The sequence below is a fragment of the Gracilinanus agilis genome, chromosome 3, assembly GCF_016433145.1.
Source record: "Gracilinanus agilis isolate LMUSP501 chromosome 3, AgileGrace, whole genome shotgun sequence".
Classification (NCBI taxonomy): domain Eukaryota; kingdom Metazoa; phylum Chordata; class Mammalia; order Didelphimorphia; family Didelphidae; genus Gracilinanus; species Gracilinanus agilis.
The window spans coordinates 196445387-196464381 of record NC_058132.1 but is presented as its reverse complement, the minus strand read 5'-3'; the positions used below and the strand labels follow the sequence as shown (position 1 = coordinate 196464381).

Below are 18995 nucleotides of genomic sequence, written 5' to 3'. Positions count from 1 at the left end.
ATTTCAGGAGGCTGGATAGAACATTTCAGGGGGCTGCATCTGGCCTGCAGGCCATAGTTTGCCCATCACTGCTCTAGGATCATTGCTGGTCATTGCATTGGTCAGTCTTTGTTTATTATTAAGTTGTTCTTCTGGCTCTGCCCATCTACTCTAGTCTTATATGAACTAATTTCATATAAGTCTTTGTAAGTTACTCTGAAATTACTCTTTTTTGATGTTTCTTTTTATTATTATTATTAGTAGTAACAACAACAACAACAACAACAACAATTGTTATTATTATTTTGGAGACTAGATCTTCCCTATCTTGTCCAGGAGAGACGTTATTGATCCTTTGTTTTTCAAGAGAGCTAATGACATTATAAGCGATATCTTGACTTGTGTGTGAATTAAGGCAGAGCTGCACAAAATCTTCAGCCTCATTCTCTCTTCCAGAGTCATCTAAGTCCATTGGCAAGACAAAAGGCAGGACAACTGTCATGACTGACAATGCAGTGGATGATCTTGGCATTTTGATGTCTGAAAAAGCTCCAAGTGCTCTACAGTGGATGCTCCAGCCATGACCAAATTATTCTCATCTGTCCAGTCTGCCAGGGGAAGTCTTTCACATGCTTGGGGGTAGATATCTGCCTAACAGTCTGAGGCCTATTGTTACCCTCAACCTGGTTTAGCCCATCTGCTTAGATGGTTTTACTGGGAAGTTCCTGTTTTCTGGGCTCAGGAAATTAATCAGTTTTAGGTAACAGATTCTAGCTCCCTCTCCTGGTTATTTAGAGGTGCTGCTTTATAAGCATCAGAGCCTATTTTAGTACAAAGCAAACCTTATATTAAACAAAAAAAATTACAATAATTTCAGAGCTGGAAGGGACCATAGGGGCAATTTAGTCCACCTCTTTCATTTTATATCTGAAAAAAATGATCCTCAGACAGATGAAATGACTTTTAAAAAGTCACACAGTTAGGGGCATCTGGGTGGCTCAGTGGATTGAGAGCCAGGCCTAGAGATGGGAGGTCCTAGGTTCAAATCTGGCCTCAGACACTTCCCAGCTGTGTGACCCTGGGCAAGTCATTTGACCCTCATTGCCTACCCTTACCACTCTTCTGCCTTGGAGCCAATACACAGTATTGACTCCAAGACAAGGTAAGGGTTTAAAAAAAAAGTCATACAGGTTTAGTAAGTGATAGAATTGGGATTAAAATTCCAGTTGTCTCATTCCAATTCTAGCTCTTTTCCCTCTATGCCATGACTTGATATGAAGATATATTCCATGATGGACCAAGTAAAGGCAGTGAGCCATTCAGGGGTAGGAAAGAGAAAGGCATATAAAGCTAGGCCTGGCTTTTCAAGAACATGTATCTACCCAGACTATGGTGAGTTTTTAAGGATGTTTAACCAATTCAAATCATTAAGTCCTTCAATCGGCCACCCATTGTTGAAGAGCAGAACCTCAGAGTGAGAAGATACCTCTGAGGCTGTATAATTTAAACCTGTATTAGGACAGGCATCACCATACCCAACCAGCAGTCATCTAGCTTTTGCTTAAAGGCCTCCAAAGAGGGGCAACATACTATCTCCCAAGGCAGCCTGTTGCCTTTTTGGATTGTTCCAATTGTTAGAAAGTTTTCCCTTCCACTAAGATTAAATTGCTTCTTTAGTAATTCCACCAGTTGCTGCTATTACTGCCCTCTGGGACCAAGTCAAAGATGTTTGTTTCCTCTTCTACCTGCCCTATTTCTTCTCTCCTTCGTCATCTCAGGCTCTTACACATCTGATCCTCATTGACATGAATTCAAGGCCTTCTTCTAAACAGAGTTTCATAGCAGACTATATCGTTATAGTTATGCACTGACTGAAGAGTATAGGGAATATAAAATCCCACTATGTTTATTATTTGTTGATGTTTGAAAATTTTTATTTGGTAAAATGCTCTCAAAGGTTCTCCTTCAACAAGTGGTCTCCTCTACACAGCCATGCTAATATTATATAAGATTCTTTGAAAGATGTAGAAATGGGGGCAGCTAGGTGCCTCAGTAGATAGAAAGCCAGGGCTTAGAGATAGAAGGTCCTTGGGTTCAAATCTGACCTCAGACATTTTCTACTTATATGACTCTGGGCAAGGCATTTAACCCCACTGCCTAGCTCTTACCACTCTTCTACCTTGGAATAGACACTTAGTATTGATTCTGAGACAGAAGTCAAGGGTTTTAAAAGAAGAAAGAAATATGTAGAAACAAAATAACTTTGTATTACAACCCTCTGATTATTAATGCTGAGCCAGATATAAAATAAGGAGATATATTCTCTCCAAAAGTGATTGCCACTATTTTGGAGGATGATTCTATTTGTGATGTTTTGTGATGGTAAGTCACAAAACACTATAGTCTTTAAATCTGAATCATACAAGAGTTAATAAAAAGGTGCATGGGCAACACATTACAAATGAGAAGTTACAAGGAGAAACAGTGTTATAGATTCCATCAAAGTGCGTGTTTAAGAAAGATGGGTTTGAAGCTTGATTAAAGTGAAGGATAATCAATGGACAGTCTGCCTGTTTGCTCTGTTGATATTCTCTCAATGTCAGTGGAACTTGAAGAAGGTCTTCAGCATATTGAGCAGACTCCCTATGGTGAATTTATGGTAGGATATGGATTATAAAAATCACAGAGTTAATAGTACTAGGCTGCCGAGGCAGAAGCTGCTTTCTGTATCTATTATGCCCCAATCCTTCACACCCATATTTTCCCTTTCCCAGCTGTCTCTTTTTTCACTCTCCCCTCTTTTTTTATTGGGCCCAAAGGAATCCCCATTTCACAGTTGTTGATATCATCTTAAAATTGGGCATGGATTCAGTCTTATTTTATTTACTACAGAACATGAATAAGACACAAGGGACTCATAAGGATTGAGGAAGCAATACTGAAACATAAAGCACTCAAATAGTCCCTTAGAGTAACTCAGAAGGTAGGATATTTTGTGAGAGTGCTGAATAAATACCCCCAATTCACTTAACACCTGTATGTCTAATCAACTCAAGACCCTAGTAGAGTTGGCAAGGTCCTAGCCATCGGCACTTATTTAATAAGAACCTACCAACTGCATTATGCTAAATGCTGAGCATACAAGGGCATACAAAGAAAATTAAAAATAAGTTTCTTGCCCTCTAAGGCCTCATATTCTAATAGAGGAGACAATATGCCAACAATCATTGGCTTAAAAGAGAATGTAAAAATGAACTTAATTCTGCCACTTTTAGTAGAACTACTTTTATTTTTATTTATTTAAAAAATTTTAAATCATATTTTGTCTTTCCTCATTTACATGTAAAATAAATTAAAAACATTTTTATTACTTATTTTTATTTTTAGATATAAAATAAAATATGTAACAATGTAATATGTGTGATTTGTTATAAATATGTAATCAACTATAATAAATATACTTATCCAAGAGAAATAAATTCTCACATTAGTTCCTCATTCTTTTTTTTTCCCTCTCCCACTCTTCCCTTCTCAAAGAGGCAGGTAATATTATATACTTTGTACTAAAAAGGAAATATCTATTAGATGGCAATATATGTGCAACCTACATCATTTAAAAATTTTTTTAAGTTCCAAATTTTCTCTCTCCTTCCTATCCTTCCTCACTTCCCTCTCCTACTTTTCTCCTCTCCCGGACATAATAAGTAATCTGCTAGAGATTTTACAAATGTGAACATATAAAACATTTCCCCATATTAGTCATTTTGAGGAAGAGATTTCAAACAACAACAAAAAAAGAAGAATGAAATATATTTTGGTCTGCATTCAGACTCTATCAGTTGCCCTCCAGGCCTTAGCCAAGGACCAAAATTTTACTCTAGCCTGCTTCCAACAACTGCTTAAATCTTGGTTCTGTGTTTCTGAACTTAGTTCAGAATCCAGCTGGTTTGCAATGGATAAACTTTAGAAGTCCAGCTCTTCTGCTCATTATTGTTCTGTTTTTGCCTAAAGGACTGTGAGAAAGAAAGGGAGATGTTGGGCCTGTTGTCTTTAGCTATCCTTCAAGAATATCTGGTTTGCTATCCTAAAGTCTGGGCTGTTGTCTGGCACCTGGACTCCAACAATGCACTCTCCTTAATCCCATAGGAAAAGAAGGGGTTCTGCTAGCCTCCAATTACCAAACTTCCAATTAATCATGTTGGTCCCTGCTCAGCTCCATAAACATTTCTGTACTTAACTCCATAAGGTAGGTCTGTGTACTCTCTTTCCCCTTTCTCTTTGTGGTTTTTAACTTTTAAAAACCCCTATGCTATAAAGGGCTCTTATCACAATACCTGCCTTGTCCCGAAGTTTGCATCGCCTGGTCCCGACCAATTACAGACACAATTTATAGACTCTGATTCCACTGGCTACTTTATTCTGAGTCAAAGATCTGACTTAATTAGACCCTGACTCCTCCGATCTGAGTCAGGAGTCCTGACTCCTCTAGTTTATTTGTTCTGAGTTGGGATTCCTGATTCCTCTCCTGAATCAGGGGCCCCTTGCTGAAGCATTTTAGCTGAGCCTTAAGGAAGCCAGTAGGTTCAGGTGAGGAGGGAGAGCCCCCGAGGCATGAATCACTGCCGGGGAAATGGTATGGAGTTGGGAAGAACAGAAAGAAGACCTTTGTCCAATGTGGAGGTCATGAAGAGCAGTAAAGTATAAGAAGATTGGGCTGAACCTTCAACAGGCAGTGTTTCTCATTATTGAAGCCTTTAAAGAAGAGTCTAGATGACCATTACTCAAGAATGCTGTCAACTGTCAAAGAGATGATTAGTAATGAGTTGAACTAAACTTTTGAGGAACTTTTCAACTCTCTGATTTTGTGAAATAATGAATATTTAATGAAAATCGAAGAGGTATTGGGTCTTCAAGGTAGATAGTTTGCTTGAGGTTTTAGGAAACAATTGCATTTGGGTGTGGAATTAGCTAAATCGCGATTCATTGAAAAATTACGAAAAGGGCAGCGGTAACCGCTCAAAGATTTAAAAAAGTTTGACCAGCAAACGCAACGCGTCCCTCTTCTATTTGACTGCAACAGGACACCGTGGAGTCCCAAAAGAGTCCCGTGGCCAGTTGCTTCTCGGGAGTTGTAGTGCATTATCGTACCTAGGCGCAGCGCGCTTGGAGAGAGGGAGACTCACTTTCCCAGCAGGCTGTGCGTGGCTACCAAGCGGCGGGACCTGGACTGTTGCGCTGGCGCGGGAGGTGGTGGCGGTCGCTGTTTCTGTCCTGGGGACTGTAGTCAGGCGTCCAGGTGAGACGATGTCTTCCTTCGTGACAGAAGTTCTGGCGCATTCGGGACGCCTGGAAAAGGAGGATCTGGGCACCCGGATAGGCCGCTTGACCAGGAGGGTGGAGGAGATCAAGGTGAGAACCGGGCGGGGTGAAGACTGACGGAACTCGGGGATGGGAGGGCTGGAGGAAAAGTGCCGGTAAGGCGGGGTAATGGGTGGGGAAGAGGGAATGGTAAAGGTGAGGCCGGGAATAGGTAGTTGGGGAGGGGGAACCTAGCGAAGGTCAAGTCCAGCTAACAAGCATTTATTTAGTACTGACCATGTTTATTCTGTATAACGCTTGCTTTATGTTTATTTGTTTGCTTAATGTCTTCTCCGTCGGATTGTAAATCACCTGAGGGCAGGGACTATCTTTCGCTTCTTTTTGTGTCCCGGGAGTTTAGCACAGTGCTTGGCACATAATAGGCTCTTAATAAATGTTTGACTGGAGGTTTCAAAAAACACATTTTCCTTATGTTCAGATAAAATATACTTCTTTGCACCTTCTCACTTATTCTAATTTTGCTTTCTGAATCTAGGTGGGATAAATCTCACCCCCCCCCTTCGACCCCACTTTTCAGATACTTGGAGATAGCAATCATAACTTCCCTCTCTTTTCTCTTTTTTTTTAGGCTAAACAACCCCCATTCTTTAAACAAATCTTTGTATGGCATGGCCTTTTCTTCCAGTCCCCTCACTATTCTGGTTTCCTTTCCCCAAACCTTTACTAATCCTCCAGATTTGGTTTGACTAGGGCATTATTTAACAGAAAGGTCATCTTTCTCAATCTGGACACTGAAATTTTTTTTTTTTTTTTTTTTTTAGGCAGCCTAAATTTGTATTAACTTTTGGGTGGCGGTCATGCTGCAGTGCCCACTCAAACTGAGCTTAGGGACCACTTAAATCCCCAGATGTTTTTCTTAGGGCTAGCCATGCCTCTCCCATCTTGTACTCAGGAAGCTTGTGTTTTTTTGTTTTTTAATCAAAATGTTGAACTTTACCTTATCGCTGTTTTATTGGACCTATGATTTCGCTGGTACAGGGAAACTCCTCTACCAGTTAGATACTTTTTTCAGCAACTTCTAGTCGAAAGGAGTTGTCTGGAGTGCTGAGAAGTTAAGGGACTTGCTTAGTCATACAACCAGTAAGTGACAGAGGTGGAATTTTGTCCCATTTCTTTCTGCCTTAGGGGCCAGATCTCTGTTCACTGTAGCACACTGCCTGCCTCTCCCTTAAGTTTAATTTTATTAGATCTGGCCTGTCATTCTAGTGTGCTGGGAATTTTTGAGTCTCACTGTCTTCATCCATTGTATTAGTTATTTTTCCCAGCTTTGTTGTCATCAACTGTGCTTTCATCCAAGTTATTAATAAAAACATTGAATAAGACAGATCCTATTTAAGTTCTACTAGAGACTTCCTTCTAAGTTAATATTGATCCTTTAATAACTTTTCCAGTTATTTCACCAATTTTGAATTCACCAAACTATACTATCAACTAGACCATATATCTCTCCATTTTGTTAGGATGTACCTATATATAGGCATCTTTGCTATGTCTATACCTGTTATCTACCTACTAGTCTTGTAACCTAGTTAAGAAAATAAGGTTAGTTTAGCATGACATACTTAAGGAAGCTCTTAATGATCACTGTTTCCCATTGTAAATTCATACTAGTCACCCCCTTAATAATATATTTCAAGAGTTTTGTTAGGAATTGAAGTCAGGTTCACCAGTCTATTTTTAGAAGAATCTATCCTTTCTGCCTTTAAAAAAAATGGCACATTTAATCATACATAACCCTCTGGTACCTCTACTGTTTGCACTGATATTTTTAAAAATCGACAGGTCACATCAATATATTTACCATTTCTTTTGATAATACCCTATGTACCTTACCATATGGCTTGCCTGGGCTTATTGTTTCAAAATAGCTGTGATACCTTCTTACTATCTCTTTGCATGTGGTGGAGTTTAATTCCCTATTTACAATTTCTGTCTCACTTGAAAGATTCTTCTTCTTTTTTTAAAAACCCTTACCTTCTGTCTTAGAATCAATACGAAGGATCTGTTTCAAGGCAGAAGATTTCTAAGGGCTGAGAAGTTGGGGTTAAGCAATTTGCCCAGGGTCACATAGCTAGGTAATGTCTGAATTCAGATTTGAACCCAAGGACCTGCTGTCTCCAGGCCTGGCTGTCTATCTACTGAGCCACCTAGCTTATTCTTCTTGATCAAGAAAACAAATAAAGTAAGAGTTGAATAGTTGTCTTATCATTCCATTTGCTAAACTTACTTTCTACCTTTCTTTGATTTTTCTCCTGCCTTAAATATATAACTTAAGAAGTCTTTTTTTGTTGTCTTTAGCATTTATCTTCAGTCTTGGTCCATTTAAAATTTTAGTATTCTGTACACTATTAGTTGTGAAGCTTTTCCTGTTCACTCTAATTATTTTCTGCTTACCCTTAGTTTTCCTCATATTGTATGTGTTTGTGTATGTATTGTTTCTCCCTTGGTAAAATTTATGTTACTTAAGGGGAAGGTCTTTTTGTTTTTGTCTTTTTATCCCTAGTGTCTGGCAAAGTAATTTGCTCATAATAGGTGCTAAATAAATATTTATTGAATTGAAGAAGACTAAAAGTCAGAAAGACTTGACCTCATGGGAACATAGACTCTCAGAATTGGAGAGGAAGTAGGAATTCCTATCTAGAATGTCACCCAGAAGCAGTTGTCCAGTTGCCACTTGTTGAGGGGGAGAGGAATAAGTATTTCTTTAGCTTTTCCTATGTGCCAGGCACTAGGTTAATTGATTTACAAATATTACCTCCTTTTTTATGATCTCTAGTGATTTGGCAGGTAGGTAGTATAATAGATGGAGCACTGAGCCTGAAATCAAGAGGAAAGTGAGTTCAAATTCAGCCTCAGATACTTATTAGCTGTGTGACTCTGAGCAAGTCACTTAACCCTGTTTGCTTTAATTTCCTTATCTTTAAAATGAGCTAGAGAAGGAAATGGCAAACCATTCCAGTATCTTTGCTAAGAGAATTCCAAATGAGGTTATAAATAGTTGGACACAACTCAACAACAACAACACGAATATGTGTCTTTGTAATATGAAATTAACTGGGCATGATAGTTCTTTATTGTCACACAACCATCTTAAAAGTTTTTTTTCATTGATTAGGACTGTGAAAGTTTATTGTTTTTGAATGAGCATTAAAACTGGCTATTAATTGTCCTTGGGCCTTTGTAATTTTTATCTAACAAACTATATTTTTTTGCATTTTTTTCCTGTTCCTTAGAATAATATTTTAAGTTACATAAAAGCATGAACAATTTATTAAAAAAATAACCTCATAACTATGTACTTCCTCTTGGAATATTTTAAATTATGTTTTATAAATGAAATTATTTGCATTTTCAGAATATTTTTATTTGTATTGTAAAATACCATCTTTTCAAGGAGAAAACTTTAAAAACTAAAAAACATACCTGTTGTCTAGTCACATCTCTCTTACACAGTTGGTTTTTGAACTGGTATAATACTTTACATACTTCCTTTTTGTATTTCATTTTATTACATTTGTTCCAGTTCTAGCTTTTTGAGATCTTTTTGCATCTCAAATCTATTATTAGCATATTAGTTATCCTCCCAACCTGTCATCATTTGGATAGCTGTTAAGTATGACATCCATATTTTTGTCCAAGTTGTTGGTAAAAATTACTGAACAGAATAGATCTAGGGACATTACACCTTCAAGTTGACCTTGATCTATCAGTTACCACCCTGGGCCCAGTTGTTCAAATAGCTCCAAGTCTACTAATTATTATTACCCAGTCTCCTAGCCCACATCTTTCCATCTCTTATAGAAGTATACAGAGAACTTTTGTTAATTACTATGCTCAAATCTGGATATACTTGGTTTACTGCATTCCATTCATCTTTTAGACTAGTAACCTTGTCAAAAGAAGGAAATGAGGTTAGTCAAGTATGACGTATTCTTGATAAGTTCATCTTGATGCATCATGTCATTTTCTACATGCTTGGAAACAATCCCTTTGGTGTTGGATTCTGGAATTTTGCCTGGAATTGAAGTTACATTCAGTAGGGTGTGGTGTGCAGATTCTACTCTCTTAAAATTTTTTTTTTTAAATTTTTGTGGAAACTATCCAGTTTTATGGCCCCTCTCCTTTTGTTTTCTCACAGTTTTTTTTTAAAACATCCTTAATAGTAGTCTAGCAATTATATCTGCAAGTTTTTAAAATTTGCTAGGAAATAGACAGTTGGGAATGATGATTTGAGCTTTAGGAACTGCTTCTATACCATCTCTTTTATCTGGTATTTTTCATTGAGCTATACCTTTTACTCTTCTGAATCTTATTTTCTTTATCTGTAAAATAGGAATAAATACTCTTAGTATTTATCCAATGGAGTGTTGTGAGGCAAGCACTTTCTAAGTGTCAAACATAAGCTATTATTAACATTATTTGTCTGGAAATTCATGTTGACCAGCCTCCTGCCTAGGAAGAGAAGGGAAAGACCTCTCCCTCTCCAGGATCCTTCTTCCTCTCTAGTGCAGTCTGCAGAGGACCAAGGTCTAGCCCAAACAGGGAGCCTGGAACCAGAGGGAATGGTCCCTGGGAATAGCAGACTCCTAACCCAGGAGTTGGTGACATTCAAAGATGTAACCGTAGATTTCATCCAGTAGGAGTGGGGTCTGTTAGACTGTGCTCGGAAAAAGTTGCATAAAAACGTTATGCTGGAGAATGCTCAGAACTTGCTCTCTCTAGAGCTTCTAGTTCCCAGAGAATTTTGGATTTGTCATTTTGAACAAGAAGGGCTGAGGAACTCCTGTCCAAATGCAGAGGTCAGGTTTGATGTGAAGGAGACAAGTGCAAATCTGAAAATGACTTCCATGGAACAGCTTTTCTCAGTATAGTGAATATAGGGCTAGGCTTGCTATATGTGAAAGAATCCACATTGCAGAGAAGCATTGTGAATTCAATGAAGAAAAGCTTTCAGAATGGGTTTCAGAATTGCTAAATATAAAAAAAATGTAGTGAAGAGAAACCTTATGAGTGTCATGAATGTGGTAGAGTTTTTAGTGTATACTCTTCCTCTGTGAAACATCAGAGAGTCAACACTGAAGAGAAATCTTATGAATGTAATCATTGTGAAAGGGTTTTCACACATAGGGCCAGTCTTGTTATACATGAGAGAATCCACACTGGAGAGAAACCTTATGAATGCATTCAATGTGGAAAAGCTTTCAGATACCCTTCCAATCCATAGTGCTGAGAAACTTTATAAATGTAATCAGTATGGAAAAGCTTTCAGATGGCGTTCCAATCTTTTTTTTTTTTTTTAAACCCTTAACTTCTGTGTATTGGCTCATAGGTGGAAGAGTGGTAAGGATGGGCAATGGGGGTTAAGTGACTTGCCCAGGGTCACATAGCTGGGAAGTGTCTGAGTGGCGTTCCAATCTTCATAAACATCAGAGCACCCACATTGGAGAGAAACCGGAAGAATGTAATCAATGTGGAAAGGCTTTTAGATGCAATTCCACTCTTGCTGAGCATCAGAGAATCCACACTGGAGTGAATCTTTATGAATGTAATCAATGTGAAAAGACTTTTGTAAATGAATCCTGTCTTGCACATGAGAGAAGCCACACTGGAGAGGAACCTTATGAATGTAATCAGTGTGGAAAAGCTTTCACACAACTCCCATTTTATTCGTCATCAGAGAATCCACACTGGAGAGAAATCTTATTGAGTGCCTGGAATGTAGTAAAACTTAATATATATTCTTCCCTTATTGAACATCAGAGAAGCCATACTGGAGGAAAAACATTAATACCCAGAATGTGAAAAATTGTTCTACTTAAAGTCATCCCTTATTTTCTATCAGAGAGTTCACATGAAAGAAGTCATATCCCATTATTTAATGTGGAAAGACATTCAAATAGAGTACAGAGCTTATTAGACATCAGAAAATGCATCTTCAGAACAAGCCTTATTTGAATTCTATTTAAGAAAATCTTTAGCTAAAAATCATCTCTTTACATCAGAGGATTCATAGACGAAAGAAGATTTCTGAATGTGCTCAGTCAGTACCTGTCTTTTCAGGAAGACGGAAGTTACTAGACCTTGCAATATTCATACTGGAAAGAAGCCTTATAAAAAGCAATAATTGTGGGAAGACCTTTACTTAGAACTCAGACTTGGATATACAGGGAAAATATTCCTTGATAAAACTGATGGAAGGCCTCTTCCTTTAGTACAAATCTTATTAGACATCACAAATTTCTTTCTGTGCACAAAGTGCTAAAAATGGATCAAATCTCTCTAACATCCTAAGTTTACTTATTATTCTTCTGTAAGTATTTCATGGTATTCGAATACCATCATTTCTTCAGTGATCGTCTCATTGATGGGTACTATCTTTATTTCATGATGTTAGCTTGCTCAATTCTTGGTATATTTTGGTAATTGTTGAATGTTTACTTTTGTAATGATTTCTTTAGGCAGCTGGGTGGCATAGTAGATAGAGGGCTGCCCTGAATCCAAAAGACCCAAGTCCAAATTTAGTCACTGATAATTTCTACCTGTGTGACTCTGGGCAAACCACTTAACCTAATCCTACCAGAGTTTCTTTGTCTGTGTAGTGGGCTAGTAATAGCACCTATCTCCCACGGTCAGCAAAAGGATAAGATGAGGCAATATTTGTAAAATGCTTTGGCTGTATTAAATCACTATTTAAATAGTAGCTATTATTATTTTCCCCAGATCATGTCTCAGAGCAGTCAGGGCTAAAAGGTTTAATAATTTAATCACTTTGCTTTTTATTTAAATCGAATTCAGTTCTGTTCAGTTCAGTTCAGAACAGTGTAGGTAAAAGCAATATATTGCAATGGATATGGAACTGAGTTTAGAGTTGGCAAAATGGGTTCAAAATCTTCAGATGCACACTAGCTGTATAATTGTGAAGCACAACCTCTATTCTGCAATTTACTCATCTCTAAAATGCAGAGATTGGACTTTTTGGCCTCTGTGTTCCCTTTTGACACATAATCTGCATTCTCATCAAAGTACATTCATATTTCTGTTTCTAAAGCCTCTTCCAGATTGAAGTCAGGAGACCTATAAGGACCAAATCTGAAACTATAGCAGAGAGAGATAGTCACTAAAACTATTTTGTACTGAAGAATAAAGAACTTGTACAGATTACATATGTAATACACATGTGTAATATACAAATGAGTCTGGTAACTTTGTGGTGGACAAATCCAAAGACCTCAGTTGTTGGGGCTAGATTTTACTAATCATTATAAAATCCTTGGGAAACTGGCAAACAGTCTGGTAGAAACCAGATATAATCCAACATCTGTGTAGACCAGGATTAGCTCCAAATGAATACATGACTGGGATATGAAAGGTCATCTCAAAGAAATCAGAAGAACTTTGGTGAATATTCATTTTGTAAATTATGAAGAGGGGAAGAGTGCATCACCATAGTGGAGAAAATCATACAAAATAAGATGGAGAATTTGCAGCACATGAAGAATCCAAGGTAGCAAACATATAAAGGGAAGCAGTTGAGGGGAAATTATTTGCAGTAAGTTTCTCTAATAGAGGTTTCATATCCAAAATATATAAAGAATAGATACAGATTTATATAAAAGAGCCAATCCTTAATAAACTTCTTTTTTTTTTTAAATTTTTTTTAAACCCTTGTACTTCGGTGTATTGTCTCATAGGTGGAAGATTGGTAAGGGTGGGCAATGGGGGTCAAGTGACCTGCCCAGGGTCACACAGCTGGGAAGTGTCTGAGGCCGGGTTTGAACCTAGGACCTCCTGTCTCTAGGCCTGACTCTCACTCCACTGAGCTACCCAGCTGCCCCTCCTTAATAAACTTCTAAAGGAAGATATTCAAGTTTTTAACAACCTAATGAAGAAAATATGTTCCACCTCTGTAATCACTAATTCAAATTACTAATAATTGGAAAGATTTTCAGATTGGAAAAAGTAATTAAAAATGATAATCACAAATATTGCAGAGAATTTACAAATATGTGTACTGAGAAAAAATATTCCTGCATTGTCCATGTTAAAAAATTCTGTGTTTCATTCTGCACTCTGAATCTTTCATCTCTTTCTCTATGTGGGCTGCTTATTTCATTATTTTTCCTCTGGAAATAAAGTTGTTCATTGTATTTATCGTGTTCCTAAGTCTTTATTATTATTACTATTTAATTTTTTAACAATTTTAATAATCATTTTCTGAAATTTTTCTGATCCATGTTCTGTTCTTCTTTCCAATGTCCCCAAGATGGCAGGTAATATGACATGTCGTACAAGTGTTGTCATACAATGCATATTTCTAAGTTCATGTTATGACAGAATACATATATCATTTATACTAGAGAAAAATTCATGGAGGAAATAAAGTGAAGAATGGCATGCTTCAATCTCCATCCAGTCTCTCTCAGGTACTTCAATGTTAGTGGATAACCTTTTCTGTAATGAGTCCCTTGGGGTTGTCCTGGATCCTTGCATTGCTGATAATAGTCAAGTCATTCTCAGTTAATTATGATTTGTCATTACTGTAATATGTACAAGGTTCTCCTTGTTCTGTTCACTTTGTGTCATTTTATATGTCTTTTCAGATTTTTTTTAATGATGGTCTTGTTCATCATATCTTATGCTACAGTAGTATTATATTACAATCATATATCACAACTTCTTCAGCCATTCTCCAATTGATGGACAACCCTTCAGTTTCTAATTCTTTGCTTCCACAAAAAGAGCTGTTATGAGTATTTTTGTACAAGTAAGTCTTTCACTACTGTTTTCCCTTATCTTTGATCTTGTTGGGATACAAACCAAGTAGCGGTATCATTGGGTCATGGCCCTTTGGACATGGTTCCACATTGCTCTCCAAAATGATTGTATCAGTTCGTAGTTCAATCAACAATATATTAGTGTCTCTCTGATATCCTCTCCAACATTTGTCGTTTTTCTTTTTTGTCATATTAACCAGTCTGATAGTTGTGAGGTAATACCTCAGAGTTGTTTTACTTTGCATTTCTCTAATTCATGGTGATTTGGAGCATTTTTTTCTGATGACTTAAGATAGTTTTAATTTCATATCCTTTGACCATTTGTGAATTGGGGAATACTTTGAATTCTTATATATTTGAGAAATGAAGCCTTTTTTTGAGACACTTGGTATAAAATTTTTTTTTCCCCCAGTTTTTTGTTTCCCTTCTAACCTGGGTTGCATTGGTTTTATTTGTGCAAAAATCTTTTTAATTTAATGTAGTCCATTTTATCTATTTTGCATCTTGTAATATTCCCTATAGCTTGTTTGGACATAAATTCTTCCTCTCTATATAGATCTGACAGGTAAACCATTCTATACTCCCCTAATTTCTTTATGGTGTCCCCCTTTATTTCTAAATCTGTCTATGTGTCTATTTTGATTTTGCTTTGGTATATTGCATGAAGTATTGTCTGTCCCTAGTTTCTGTAATACTTTTTTCTAGTTTTCCTAACAGTTTTTGTTAAATAATGAGTTCTTTTGTAATTGTGATCATGCAATTTTTGTATTTGTCTTATCAGGTAGTCTCCCAGGTATTTTATATTGTCTACAATTGTTTTAATTGGGATTTCTCTTTCAATCCCTTGCTGTTAAACTTTATTGGTATTATAGAGAAATGCTGATGATTTATCTGTGTTTATTTTGTATCTTGCAACTTTGACAACGTTGTTAATTGTTTTGATAAGTTTTTGGTTGATTCTTTGTGGAGAGTGATAGCTTTATTTCCTCATTACCTATTCTATCATTCAGTTTCTTCTCTTACTGGGTTAGCTAGCATTTTTAGTACAATATTGAAGAGTAGTAGTGATAACAGGCATCCTTGCTTCACTCCTGATATTACTGCTCATTACAGATAAAGCTTGTTGATAGTTTTAGATAGATGCTATTTATCATTTTGAGGAATGTTCCAATTATTCCAGTATTCTTTAGTGTTTTTAAATAGGAATGGATGCTGTATTTTGTCAAAAGCTTTTTTTTGCATCTATTGAGAATGGTTTCTCTTGGTTTTGTTATTGATATGGTCAGTTGTGTTGATGGTTTTCTTAACATTGAATCATCCTTGCATTCTTGATATAAAACCTATTTAGTCATTGTGTATGATTCTTGTGATATATTAGCTTTGCTAGTATTTTGTTTAAATTTTTTGCATCAATATTCATTAGGGAGAATGATTTATAGTTTTCTTTCTCTGTTTTTTCATTTCCTGGTTTAGGTATCACACCATATTTTTTTAGAATTCCTTCCTCAGCTATTTTTCTAAATAATTTGTATAGTATTAGATTTAATTGTTCTTTAAATGTTTGGTAGAATTCACTTGTGAATCCATTTTGGCCCTGGAGCTTTTTTACTTAGGGAATTCATTGATTGCTTGTTCAATTTCTTTTTCTGAGATATGGTTATTTAAGTATTCAAATTCCTCTTTTGTTAATCTACACAATTCATATTTAAAAATATTCTATATTTCACATAGATTGTCATATTTATTTGCATATAATTGGGCAAAATAACTTGTACTAATTGCTTTAATAGCCTCTTCATTGGTGTAAATTCACCCTTTTCATTTTTGATACTGGTAATTTGGATTTCTTCTTTTTAATCAAGTCAATTAATGTTTTATCTTTTGTGTATTCCCCCTCTCCCCCTGTAAAACCAGCTCCTTTTTTGATTTATTAGTTCAGTGATTTTCTTACTTTCAATTTCATTAATTTCTTCTTTGAGTTTCAGGATTTCTAATTTGGAATTAGTTTAACTGAATATTTTAAATGTGTTATTTTTCTGGTTTCTTTTTAGTTGCATGCCCAATTTTGCGAAGAGCCCACTCTTTGCTTGGTTGGGTCTCTGGAGGTAGGATGGTGTGGTGAAGAATGAAATGAAAATGAGCCAGAGTACAAGTCAAAATTGCAGAGGCTGTTCCTTCTCTCTCTCTTGCCATCTGCTGATTTTAATTTTTATACCCTCTTTTCTTTATGATCTCATACAGGTTTTTTTTCTTCCCATACATTCAAAATCACATATTAACTTTTGAAACATCACAAGATTGACATTTACCAAATATCTTACTGTGGTTAAACAAAGAAGCAGCTTGTCAAAAATTATTCATTACAGGGTGGCTCAGTTTGAACTTATTCTTTTCAGCCATGGTTAAGGTACTAGTACATCAGTTTCTAGCTAAGCATAATATTTAATTATATTTTAACTAATTATATTATGTATATAGTTACATTATACTATTCATTCCCATCATCAGTCAAGGAGATAGTTATGGTAGTTGATTACATCCAATAAGATACAATAATATCAGTCTGGTCCAATGTTTTGTTCCCATGGTGTTTTTTCTGTTATAGGATCACTAAGAATACAGTTCTGGTAGGGTGATTCTGTGCTAGTTTGTCATTGCCTTAATTTCCTTGTGTTTCACTGTTTCTATGGTCTGTAGGAGTTTGGGAACAAACTCAGGCCAGGTATTTTCTTGCTGGGAACTTTAGAAACTTGCATTAACTCACTAATTGCTGGTTTTTTGCTAGGCTGATTCTAGGGGAAATTTCTATAATCTAGGGGGTTGTACAGGGGTTTATTTTTGGATAGTGGGTAGTCTATGGCTGTGATTGTTCTTGCCATGAACCCGTATTGTTTTTCTGTGTCTCCTTTGAGCTGGATAAGGATATTTATTGCAATAATTTCAATGCAAGTGAATGTCACTGTAAAAAGAATCACATGGGGTAAACTGAGTGTGGAATTTCCATCCTCCTGACAACCTGCCATGCTGGATTGTCAGAGCTTGTGAGTAGCCGTGCTAACCTCACAGCTTTGATGGCGTCCGGCACAATTTGTTGGTCTGCTCTTAATCTATTTTATTGATTTAAGAATTTAGAAATATAAATTTTCTTTTAAGTATTGCTTTTGCCTGTATCCTATAAGTTTTGGTATTGTTGGATTCTTATTGTCATTCTCTTTAATGAAATTGTTAATTGTTTCTATGATTTGTTCTTTGATCCACTCATTCTTTAGGATAAAGTTATTTAGTTTCCAATTACTTTTTAGTCTTTTTTTTCCCTCCAGCCTTTTGCTGAATAAGTTTTGTAGCATTATGGGAGGCATTTGATATTTTTGCTTTTCTGCATTTAGTTGTGAGGCTTTTATGTCTTAGTATGTAAACATTGTGAAGATGCCATGTGCTGCTGAGAAAAAGGTATATTCCTTTCTATTCCTATTCAGTTTTCTTCAGAGGTCTGTTAAATCCAATTTTCTAAAATTCTATTCCTCTCCTTAATTTCTTTCTTATTTTGGTTTGATTTATCTAAGTCTGAGAGGGGAAGGTTAATGTCCCCTACCAGCATAATTTATTTATTTATTTATTTTGTCTATTTCCTTTTGTAACTCGTGTAACTTCTCCTTTAAGAATTTGGATGCTTGGGGGCAGCTAGGTGGCTCAGTGGATTGAGAGCCAGGCCCAGAGATGGGAGGTCCTGGGTTTAAATTTGGCCACAGACACTTCCTAGCTGTGTGACCCTGGGCAAGTCACTTGACCCCATTGCTTAGCCCTTACCACTCTTCTGCCTTAGAATCAATGATTCTAAAACAGAAGGTAAGGGTTTGGAAAAAAAAAATTTTTGGATGCTATACTATTTGGTGCATATATGTTGTGTAAATGGAATTAGCTAATTCTCGTTCATTGTTTAGACTCTAGCCATCAGAAATAATGTCACCCCACCCAACTTAGAATTAAGTGGGGAGGGGAAGGTCTGTTACCCACACGTGATAATAAGTAACAGATCAAAAAAAAGGGACTGCCCTTTGGGCTGTCCAAAACAGTATTGAGGCTGCCATTTGTCCACTTGAAATTGGAGGTGGATGCAGGAAGTGATGAAAGATGCTATCTTTTAAATATGATGGTAACTTCCTGTGGAGGCAGTTGGTGCTTTGAACTTGGTGTTGAAGGATCTCTGTTGAGACCTCAGACTGCTTCCCTTTGAATTGTCACTTGGGTAAGTTAGGCTGACTTTCTTTCTCTTCCCTTGGCATTTCTGGATGCTCTAGTCTTAAGGAGGCCTTTCTTGCCTCTCTAATGGTAAAAGGCCTTGTGGCTAGAAGCCTTGTTTAATTAACCTCTGTGCCCCTCTACTGGGGCCTCTAAATTCTTACCTGGTCTGGGCCTCTGGTCTGGGCTAGGGTTTCTCTCTCTCTCAATTTCCCTACCTTTAACCTTCTTAATTGTAAATAAATCATCATAAAGTCATTCTGAAAACAAAACAAAACAAAACAAAACAATGACAACAAATAAAAAAAAAGTCATCCTGACTTGGGTCTATTTTATTTTGAAATTGAGTTAATCGATTTCTGGTGACCATACCTTAAATATCTAGTTTTATACTCTTACAATGTTTAATAATGATGTTACATCATCATTTGTGGTTCCTTTTATTAAGATGTAATCTTATCTTTTTAAAATTAGATCACTTTTGCTTTGAGATCATAAGTTATTTCCTCTGCTTTTTAAATAAAAATAAAATTTTTGTTTTTATAAAAACTCTTACATTCCTTCTTAGAATAAATATTGTGTATTGTTTCCAAAGCAGAAGAGTGGTAAAGGTTAGGCAATGGG

The 18995-nt window shown here is 36.4% G+C and overlaps 1 protein-coding gene across 1 annotated transcript in view; it reads left to right on the top strand.

The window, feature by feature from the left end:
- The first annotated feature begins 5283 nt into the window (after nucleotides 1-5283).
- Nucleotides 5284-18995, top strand: part of ZW10 (zw10 kinetochore protein) — a 52239-nt gene continuing 38527 nt past the window's right edge. The window contains exon 1 of the mRNA XM_044666329.1: nucleotides 5284-5388. Within this exon, the coding sequence (XP_044522264.1) occupies nucleotides 5284-5388 (105 nt within the window). The remainder of the gene's footprint in view (nucleotides 5389-18995) is intronic.